This window comes from Trichechus manatus, unplaced genomic scaffold (assembly GCF_000243295.1).
Source record: "Trichechus manatus latirostris isolate Lorelei unplaced genomic scaffold, TriManLat1.0 scaffold00042, whole genome shotgun sequence".
Taxonomy (NCBI): Eukaryota; Metazoa; Chordata; class Mammalia; order Sirenia; family Trichechidae; genus Trichechus; species Trichechus manatus.
The window spans coordinates 12,275,653-12,286,955 of NW_004443978.1; the positions used below are offsets into that span (position 1 = coordinate 12,275,653).

Genomic DNA, 11,303 nt, shown 5'->3' on the forward strand with positions numbered 1-11,303 from the left:
ACTACCGACCTTTTGTTTAGCAGACGAGCTCTTAACCACTGAGCCACCAGGGCCCCAGGGCCCCAGACGGGTTAGCCATGGGGTTTTAGGGAAGATTTTGAAATAATGATACCTGGTTTGAATAGGTCACGTGTTTGCAGACATCCTTTCCCTTCATGCATTACAAATTCCATGGACTTGTTTGCAGATGATGCAAGGCCTCAGAGGTGCCGGGTAAATGGAGTCCGGAGAACTCCTAAAGCCAGTTAGTTTTGGAGCTGGGGCTCATTCCTGGGCCTTGTGTAGATTCCTTGTGGTCCACACTAAAATTGGGCTTTCTGGAGGAGAAGCCCCTCCTGCCTGATCCTGTACCCTTTATTTGAATATGGCCGCTGATTGCTAGCTGGGTGCCCTGCGGAAATACCAGAGCTGACGAGATGGGGCGGGCATCCCTTTGTGGTCCTGGGCCCAGATTGAGCAGGTAATCTCACTTACTGATCTTGGGCGGGGCAGTGTACTTCCTGGGCTTGGCTGCCCCTCCTGTCAGCTGCAGAGGTTGGGGCTAGGGGTGGCAGTGGTAGTGATGTTTGTGCTGAGTGGCTCTGAAAGGGGCAGGAGGAGGAAGGCATTGCTGAGCCTTGGTTAATGTGACTTGCAGGTAACCCTGCACCTCAAAAGTGGCTTCTAGGTGTGTGTGAACGAACGCAGGAACAAATGGGTGCATGCATGAATGACTGAAGAAGTGGATGGATTTAAGTTCTACGGCGAAGGGGCAGGGGGTCACGAAAAGAGGCCCTAAGCCTTAAAGAGATAACCACTGTCCCCACTCGAACTAAAACCTTTATGATGAAAAACTAACGCTACTAAACTGTAACACAAGTGCAAAAAAAGTCCAATTAAGATCTCAGTTCAGCGATTTCAGAAATTGCCTGCATTTAAAACATCCAGTACCCACTTGATTTCATTTCTCAGTGTCCCTGAATCGATGAGTTTCAAACACACGCTTGGACCATCTTGGAACAGCAGAGAAGGCTCGACTTCACTAACCAACTGTGATCATTTCTTCGTCTGTAAAATGGGTAAACTAATCTATGGTGGGGTAAAGCCAGGTCCTTGTTAAGGGCTGAAAAATTGTGTTTTGCGTAATTTGAAAGAGCTCTGCTGCTAACCGGATGGTCAGCGGCTCAAATCCACTAGTCACTCCCAGGGAGAAAGATGTGGGTGTCTGCTTCTGTAAAGATTTACAGCCTTGGAAACCCTGTGGGGCAGTTCTACTCAATCCTATAGAGTCACTATGAGTCGGAATCGACCCCATGGCAGGGTTTGGTTTTTGGTGGGGTAATTCGACCCTTGGGATTGTGATTCTAGCTCTGGTCCTAAATTGTTGGATCCCCTACTCCCAGGTAGTCCGGCGACAGAGAAAGGCTCTAGCTTTCCTGAAAACACCTTAGTCTAACTCGGACATCTCCAGGCCACTGCCAGCAACCGGGCTGCTGTCGATTTGACGACCCGGGGAGGCCACATCAAGCGTCCCGGCCCCGCCCTCCGCGCTTCCCGGCGGCCGCCAAACCCCGGCGCGCGGATCATGCGGGCTGGAGCCGCGCCGGGCATGCTCAGTGGCCTGGCTAGTGGGGCTGCCGCGAGACGCCAGGTCCGGAAGCGAACTGAGGGAGTGAGGCAGGGAGGGAAGTGGGCGGGAGTCACCGGCAGAGTTGTGCGAGTCGCTGGCGGCCGCAGGGCTCCGGGCCGGTGAGAGCCCGCGTGGGCCAGGCCGGGATGAGCGATGGCATCAGTCAAGGTGGCCGTCAGGGTCCGGCCCATGAATCGCAGGTGAGTGGGGCCGCTCGCTCCGCCCCCCTCGCCGCACCCCCACCCTGAGGGATCTCCAGCTCCGCTCCAAGACCAGCCTGGACTTGAGTGTCAGGGGCGGGACCCCTGGCCCACTTGTCCCGGGTTGTGGCCTCTGGGGTCCTGGTGGAATTCTTGCTTTGCTACGCTTTTCACGCTGTCCTGGAGGGGATTCAGGGTAGAGTTCATAAGTGTATGCAGAAAATTCCTACACACTCTTCCCTTGCCATTAACTTGGGGAGGTTTGCTTGTATCCCTTTATAAAGCATAAAGGGACTACTCCCTGCAGAAGTAAAATCTTTCCAGAGAGGAGTGTGGGAGTGGCAGTGGGGGCACCTCAAGCTGTCAGGCGAAGCCATTACTTGTGCCAACTAAGAAGCTCTTAAACTATTAAAGATGCAACATTTTAATCTCCTAATTAGAGATGATTTCGAGTTAGGGTCCTGATATTGACCGTAACTCCTGATCAGTAACTTAGCAGTTCATCACTTAAGGTTAAAGGATGGGTGGGAAAACTTCGACAAACTTCTTGACTGTTGGGAAAAAAAAAGTCACTTGAGCACATGTGTTTGAAATATGCTGCTGTTAAGAGAAAGAAGAGACGTAAACACATTTAGAACTTAATCTTGTTATACATTTCAACAAAGTAATGCTTTTCAGAATGATTTAACTATAGTCACTGAAAAATAATTCGTGCTTCCTTTTTGGTGAGCCCTTTATAATTAACTGGTTTAAAGAGATGCTTTGGAAAAGTTACTTTTTAAACTTGGTTTAACTTTGAATAATGAAGTAGACCTAATTGGGATGGGTCTTCTGAGTTGATAATTGCAGTTCACACTAGGCCGTTTGTTTTTACTGGCTTCTCAGTGGGGTTGCTGGACTTTTGGCTTACCATATGGCCTTTCCATCTAGGCAATGTCGCTTTGTGGAGGTCAGTGTTTGGTGGTTCTGACAGCTGATTGGGGCATCAGGAGATGAAAATCAAGAGATTGCTAGAACTAGACACCGTATTTGACTCATCTGAATCTGTTTCTTTTACTGGCAAGTTGTTAGCTCAGACTCATTGTGACCTTATGTATAACAGAATGAAACGTTACTTGGCCCCGCACCGTCTTCATGATCTTTGATATGTTTGAGCTCATTGTTGTGACTATTGTGTCAATCCATATTGGTAAGTAGGGAGTCATTATTTTGGCTTGTAATCTTTGGAAACCAGTGCTTTTTTAGAAATCAGTCCTTTTGTTATTTTCGAGTTATTTCTGAAGCTGTTTAGGGAAGGGGTTTGACTTTTTTGTAAACCCTAAGAAAATATATGTGTTCCTATGTACACTCAGCCAGGCCCTAAAGTCATTTAAATGATTTAAAAACTTTTACTTATTTATTTTTAACATAATGGATCTACATGTATATAGAGATGCCTTTCCTTCTTTGGAATAAATGAGCATGTGCTAGAATATTTGTATTGATTAACTTTAGAAAGCATTTACCAAGTACCTGCCGAAGGCACAGTGTTGTGTTGGGTGCTGTCTCCAGGACAGAGGGAGTGAAGCCTGGTGTGTATCTTGGAGGAACCCACTGTCTGGTGAGGGAACGACTACAGACTGGCATGACTCATAAAATACAAGGCTGGCTGTGAGTGGTGCTGGAGTGCAGTCCTTGCCAGTGTAGGCCTACAGCCCAGATATATGGAAGGATTGCAGGAAGCATGTCTGGAAGTCGTGTGCTTTGAGGAGGTAGATTGACATGATGATATTTGTGCTCTCAGCAGGGAACCCTGGTGGTACCAGGTTGGTGAAGGAGGTAAAGAAGCCTCGTTCTGGGCCAGAAGTGGAGGTGGGAAGGTGCAACATGTACACTGAGAAAGTTCACTGGCAGAATTTACAGGATTTGGCAGCTCACTGAATGGGAAGGAGGAGGAGGGGTAAGAGTGTACAGCCATTAACTGAGGTTTGATGCTCAAGGAAGTGGAAGAGGTTTGGGGAAGGTAGATGGATGAAGTTGGTAAGTTCTGTTTTAGATATATAGAGTTACATGAGATGTAATAGCTGTCACGTGCAAGCACACAATGTCCAGCTCAAGAGAGTACTGTATGCATGTTGAGCCTGGTTGTTTTCTGAGGTGCCAGAAGGACATTCCGTTCTCTGCTGGAGTTCAGGGAACTGTTGGAAACACGGGCTTAGGTCTGAGGTAACTTGAGTATTGGCATTTGGAAATCTTGCACAGTTGCAGAGAAGGGACAGGTGTCTCCTGAAGGACTTAGTGGTGGTTGGTGTTAAATGTTGTTGAGATGGTGCCCTGATGAGGAGAGTAAGACAATGGCTTTCGTCTTAGAGACAAGTAACCTTGCAAAGAGATTCAATGGTATAAAAATTGACAGTGAAGAAAAAAGAGATATACAAATAGTCAACCAGAAATACTCGACTTAACTCATTAGGAAGGAAATGCAAATTATGATAGCAATAAGAAGCCACTTTTTACTAGCGATGTTGGTAAATGTTAAGTGAACATCAAGTACTGCTGAAGGAGTAGTGAAATAGACACTTTTCTATTGGGAGGGTAAAGGGTCAGAACCTCTGAGACTTTCCTGTTGGGAAATTTGATGGTAGATGTCAGGATTAGAAATCTATGGTCTGGGAACTTCAATTTTAGGAGTTTATAATATGGATTATATTCCTACCTACCAATTTGTATGTGTAAGAATGTTTGTTGCATCATTGTTTTGTTTAAAAAAAAAAAAGTTTAAATGATCTAAATGTACTCAGTTGGAGGGTTTGTTATATAAATTATGGACTTTTTTTGGTGGAACGCTATGCAGCACTTAGAATGCATTGCTCTTAAAAGAGTTCCAAGATAGGGGATTAAGTGAGAAAAGCAAGACATCCACACATATACACGTGTGGTATATTAGAATTGTGTGTTTTAAAAAAAGTGTATATACTTAGACACACACATACACGATTATATCTGTAGAGAAAAATTCATAAGAAACTTAACAGTGGCTAAAGAGAGGAACTGAAGAAGAACCTGTTAGAGGAAGAGGGAAAGCTTTCTTTTTTCCTTTTTACTGTTCGGATTTTTGTTTGCTCATGAATAGTTTTATAATTGATAATTAAAAACTTGTTTATGTCATTTAAAAAAATTACTTAAAAGTCATTGGCATTGGAGAAAGATGTTTCAGTTGGTTGTGGAGGAAGACTGAAGGAAGTTAACATAATATTTTAGTATTAATTTTTAGAGTAGAGCAGATTTGGGGAAAGGGGGAGCAACCAACAGGAGAGAAAAGTCTGGTGTGTTTGGGAATTGAGGACGGGTGCTGCAGTCAGGCTCATAGATGATGGGATGCGAGGTGGTGGGGCATTGAGTTTGGCTGCCTTTCTGAGCTAGGAGTCCTTGTGGTAATGGTAACCAGTTGTTCTGGTAAGGAACACTCAGTGCTTGATTCAGGGCAAGATGTGATGAGCTTATTTGTTTTTTATTACTACCTTGTGGCTTTCGTTCTGTGGCAGAAGTAGTAGTTTCAAATGCAAAAGAGCGATTATGTTGCATCATCGTAATGTTGTTAGTTGTGATTCCCACTCATGGTGACTCCATGTGTGCAGAGTAGAACTGCTCCGTAGGGTTTTCAAGGTCGTGACCTGTAGAAAGCAGACCTCCAGGCTTATCTTCTGAGGTGCCTCTGGATGAGTTCGAACAGCCGACCTGAGTGGCTAGTAGTCGAGCGCTTAACTGTAACAGCAGCTACTTTTATTGAAAGTTTGCTGTGTGCCAGCCTCTCTGCCATATGGCCACTTACAGAATCTTATTTAACTTTTGCAGGAATCTCAGGAGGTAGAGACTTATTGTTATGCATTTACATATTGAGAAACATAAATAACTTAGGGCAGTCACAGCTATGTTTTTTAATATGAGTAAAAAGTTCTCAGAAATTTAATTTGGTTCATACTTTTTATTGGCAAAAGTTTAACATTTACGTATTCTAACTGTATACCTTTTTCTTTGTGATTTCTTCCATTGGTGTTATGCCCAGTCTTTTCTTTCTTATTCGTTTCATTTTTTACAATTTCACAGAATCGAATTTGTTTTTTTCCTCCAAAATGACAATAAAATAATAATTTATGTACTGATTTGTCTGTTTACATTGGTTCAGCATGCTTGTTTTTTCATATAGGTTTTTCTATGTGGCTAGAATACTAGATAATTCTTCTATCCTGCTGGGCTGAAGAGGGTCAGAGTCCGAAGGCGACTGCCTGGGTTCAAACCCCGGCTGTCAGTTTTCAGTCTGGGTAAACAGGAGCAAGAGACTCAATTGTTCTAAGCCTCAGTTTTTGCATCCATAAAATGGAGATAATAATTGAACATAACCCTGTACCTGTAAATACGGAGCTCTGGTGGTGGAGTGGTTAAGAGCTCAGCTGCTAACCAAAAAGTAGGCAGTTCTAATCCACCAGCCACTTCTTGGAAACCTTATGGGGCAATTCTGCTCTGTCCTACAGGGTCGCTATGAGTCGGAATCTACTCGACGGCAACGGGTTTTTTGGTTTATAAAGTTGTTAAAAAGCAAGAGGTTTTTTTTCAAATATGTTTTAGTGTAATTCACAGTAAGAAACGCTTCAAGTTCCCACTCTGTGGATATGTGAAAAAATTCATTAAGTGTCTACTCTTACCCATGCAATTCACCCTTTTATTTTCTGTTCTACTCTATTCTATTTTATTAAAAAATACTATTCCTGCACCCACTAAATTTACCTTAAAACCCACTAAGGAGTTGCATTGGGCAGTTTGAAAAACTCTTTTGTGAGGTTCACTTGAGATAATGCATGTAGAGAAAGTGCTCCACCCCTGTGGCTCCATAAAGATCAGAGGTTGATATTACTGTTACTTTTGCAATTTAATCACTGTAACTTTATTTCAAAACAAGGTGAGGCACCAGGTATATATAGCTTTATAATGCGCCTTTTTATCTGATAAGGCAAGTCTGCCCCATTTCTTTCATTTTCTGGCAGTTCTTAGCCTATTGCTGATTAGTTTGTCAGGTGGAATTCAGTGTCATTTCTAAGTTCAAGAGAGAAAAAGAAGGAAAAATAATGCCAGTGGTATTTTGACTGGGAATGATATTGTTAGGGTGTTCTGAAGTCTTCTCATTTCAAGAGCAAAGTAATGTCAAAGCGAAAATAGCTCATTGTTATTCTCTTTAGATCTGTGATGATGACAACAGACATTTCTTTTATTAAAGATGGTAGGCATTTGTTGAGACTCCCATGTAGTAGGCACTGTGGGGTCATTTCTTCACGCAGACAGCTTCCTTTCCTCCTCCCACCAGCAGACTGATAGGTCTTTTTTTCTCCCCATTTTACCGATGGTAAGCTGACACCCCTCTGATAATGATGCTGGGCTGAACAGTCTCCAGTCCCCTCAAGAACACTTTCTGTGGTGACTTGCTGCCATGGGGCTTACTGATGCAAAATCCCTTGGCCTGAAAGGACTGCTGGTTTAGTAGCAGAGAAGGCGCAGACACATACCACACATAAGTAACTGGTTGAGATGGAGCCTCTAGGGGATTTTCTAGGCTGCGGGAAAGATGTCCAGGGCTGCCTTGATCCTCTTAGAGGGGGTGGAGTATGAATTGAGGCCTAAACAGGTATTAGTAGCTGTCATTTAGAGAATATCACGAAGGGCTCACAAACTATGCTTTGAAATAGAATTTTCACCATATTCTACAGACCAGGAACAAAGGCTGAAACAACCTGCCCAACCTGCCCACATAAGCAGGACACTGCGAAATCTGCATTTGAACCCAAGTCTATCTTACTCTGAATTCCTAAAGCCCTTTCATTATACAGAAGACTTAGGTGAGATGAGGGCAGGGGATGGCTAGGAAGTAGGAATGTGTACAGCTTACCAGGGATTTAGACTGTAAGAATTAGTTGAGAGGCAGGTAGGCACAGTATTGTGAAGCCTTTTCTTTGTTAAGCCTGGGCGTTTGGGCTTTTATTCTCCAGAGTCCTGAGCTGGCCCATATGGTAGCGGTTGCTCACATGTGGGTATTTGAATTGAAATTAAAACTTTAGTTACTCAGCCACACTAATCACATTGCAGATTTTCAAATGCTCAATAGCCACGTATTGAACAGCACAGATAAAGAACCTGTCTGTCATCATGGAAGGTTCTGTTGGACAGTAAGACCGAAACAGGGTTTGAATCCCAGCTCTGCAATTTCCTGGCTTTGTGCTGGGCATTTTACTTAACTGCTCTTTGCTTCTGTTTCTTCATCTGTAAGATGGAGATATTCACTCCCCTTGATGGGGCTGAAATAGCAATCAAATGAATAACACTTGCCAAGCTCAAAGGTAGGGGCTCTGTAAATATCGGCTATTATTATTCAACCCTGGGAGACACTGATGGTTTTAAAACAGGATATTGTCATATGCCAACTAGTGTTTTAAGAACTTTCACTTAATAGCAGTGTAGGGAAATAATACTAGCATAAAGCAACAGCGAACATTTATTTACTGTTTGCCAAGTGCTGTGCTGAGTGCCTTTTCTGCGCTATTACCCAATTGACTTTCCTGCCACTACTCTGTGATGCGAGACCCCGTGGCTCAGAGATGTCTGTCTGAGTGGGCAGAGACCAGTGCAGGAAGACCGTAAAGAAAATTGAAACATGACCGGCGATGAGTTGATTCTGGACTAAGTTGGAGTTGTCACAGGAAAGGGCATAGTCAGGGAATAAAACTCAAAAACAGAACCCTGAAGAAGCTTTCATTATATTTCTGATTGTGAAAGTAATGTATGTTTATAAAAAATTCATGCTCTGCAGAAAAGTGTACACAAGATACCAAATCACACATTGTTCATAATTCCATGATCCAGAGATAACTACTCAAACTTTTTTTCCTCTGTGTGGGAACATAATGTATACACGGTTTTATATTCTGATTTTTGTTCTTGCAAAGATGTTCTGAAGACCAATCAGCAGGATAGCAAGGCAGAAGAATCAGAGGTGACTCCCAACGGGTTTGGACCTTATTAAGTGGAAGAATGACCTATTTTTTTTTTTAATTTTTTTTTTTATCGTTCTTTAAGTGAAAGTATACAGTTCAAGTTAGTTTCTCATAGAAAAATTTATACACAGATTGTTACGTGATCCTAGCTGCTCTCCCTATAATGTGACAGGACACTCCTCCTTTCCACCCTGAATTTCCCGGGTCCATTTGACCAGCTCCTGTTCCTTTTTGCCTTCTCATCTTGCCTCTGGACAAGAGCTGCCCATTTAGTTTTATGTATCTATTTGAGCTAAGAAGCACTCTCTTCACGAGTATTCTGTCTTATAGTCCAGTCTAATCTATGTCTGAAGAGTTGACTTCGGGAATGGTTTCATTTCTGGGCTAACAGAGTCTGGGAGCCATGTCTTCTGGGGTTCCTCCAGTCTCAGACCATTAAGTGTGGTCTTTTTACTAGAATTTGGGTTCTGCACCCAACTTTTCTCCTGCTCCATCAGGGACTTTCTGTTGTATTCCCTGTCAGGGTGGTCCTTGGTGGCAGCTGGGCACCATCTAGTTCTTCTGGTCTCAGGCTGATACAGTCTCTGGTTTATGTGGCCCTTTCTGTCTCTTGGGCTAATATTTTTCTTGTGTCTTTGGTGTTCTTCGTTCTCCTTTGTTCCAGGTAGGTTGGGACCAGTTGATGCATCTTAGATAGCCACTCGCTAGCTTTTAAGACCCCAGATGCCAATTGACCTAGATGTCCCCTGAAACCATGGTTCCCAGATGCCTGCCCCTGCTATTCTGTCCCTCAAAGGGTTTGGTTGTATTCGGGAAACTTCTTAGGTTTTGATTTAGTCCAGTTGTGCTGACTTCCCATGTATTGTGTGTTATCCTTCCCTTCATCTAAGATAATTCTTACCTACTATCTAGTTAGTGAATACATCTCTCTTTCCCTCCCCACCCTTGTAACCATCAAAGAATGTTTTCTTCTGTGTTTAAACCTTTTCTTGAGTTCTTATGATAGTAGTCTCATACAGTATTTATCCTTTTGCAACTGACTAATTTCACTCAGTGTAATGCCTTCCAGATTCATCCATTTTATGAGATGTTTCATGGATTCATCGTTCTTTATCATTGTGTAGTATTCCATTGTGTGAATATACCATAATTTGTTTATTCATTCATCCGTTGATGGGCACCTAGGTTGTTTCCATCTTTTTGCTATTGTGAACAGTGCTGCAGTGAACATGGGTGTGTATATATCTATTTGTGTGACAGCTCTTACTTCTCTAGGATATATTCAAAGGAGTGGGATTGCCGGATCCTATAGTACTTCTATTTCTAGCTTTTTAAGAAGCACCAAATTGATTTCCAAAGTAGTTGTACCATTTTACATTCCTACCAGCAGTGTAACAGTGTTCCAGTCTCTTCACAGCCTCTCCAGCATTTATTATTTTATGTTTCTTGGATTAATGCTAACCTTGTTAGGGTGAGATGGTATCTCATTGTAATTTTGATTTGCATTTCTCTTAACAGCTAATGATCATGAGCATTTCCTCATGTATATGTTAGCTGCCTGAATGTCTTCTTTGGTGAAGTGCCTGTTCATATCCTTTGCCCATTTTTTTTTTTTAATTGTACTTCAGGTAAAGGTTTACAGAACAATTTTTCTCATTTAACAGTAGTACACATGTTGTTTTATGACATTGGTTAACAACCCCACGACATGTCAACCCTCTCCCATCTCGACCTTTTTTTTTGGGTCAAACTATACATAGCCAAAGATACACCATTTCAAAAATTTCTACGTGCACGGTTCAGTGACATCGACTGCGCTCTTCCAGTTGTGCTGCTATTTTCACTTTAGATGAAGGCTTACAGAACAAAATAGTTTCTCATTAAACAGTACACATGTTGCCCTATCACAGTGGTTAACAACCTCACTACACATCAACACTGTCCTTACTCAACCTTGGGTTCCTTATCACCAGTTTTCCTGTCCCCTTCTGCTTTCTAGCCCTTGTCCCAGGACTGCTGTGCCTCATTAGTCCCGTTTTGTTTTATGGGGCTGTCCAATCCCGGGCTGAACAGTGAACCTCAGAAGTGACTTCACCACTGATCTAAAAGGGTGTTGGGGGGTCATACTCTCGGGGTTTCTCCAGTCTCCTTTAGGCCAGTAAATCTGGTCTTTTTTTTGTGTTAGAATTTTGTTCTACATCCTTCTCCAGTTCTGTCCAGAACCCTCTCTTGTGATCCTGGCGAGAGCAGTCAGTGGTGGTAGCTTGGCACCATCTAGCTGTACCGGACTCAGTCTGGTGGAGGCCTTGATAGCTGTGATCCATTAGTCATTTGGACTGATCTTTTCCTTGTATCCTGTTCGCTTCATTCTCCCTTGCTCCCAAAGGGATGAGACCGGTGGAGTATCTTAGATGGCTGCTCACAGGCTTTTAAGACCCCAGACGCTACTCACCAAGGTAGAATGTAGAACATTGT

At 43.0% G+C, this 11,303-nt stretch overlaps 1 protein-coding gene across 6 annotated transcripts in view; it reads left to right on the top strand.

Annotated features, from left to right (window-relative positions):
* The first annotated feature begins 1,602 nt into the window (after window positions 1–1,602).
* The window catches only part of KIF16B (kinesin family member 16B), a 447,597-nt gene continuing 437,896 nt past the window's right edge, over window positions 1,603–11,303 (top strand). For 5 of the 6 annotated variants that reach the window (XM_023731419.1, XM_023731420.1, XM_023731418.1 and 2 more), the window contains exon 1: window positions 1,652–1,809. In XM_023731419.1, coding sequence (XP_023587187.1) covers window positions 1,763–1,809 — 47 coding nt within the window. In that variant the 5' untranslated portion in view covers window positions 1,652–1,762. Of the gene's footprint in view, window positions 1,810–11,303 lie in introns of all 6 variants that reach the window. The other variant, XM_004376454.1, reaches the window with a different exon arrangement.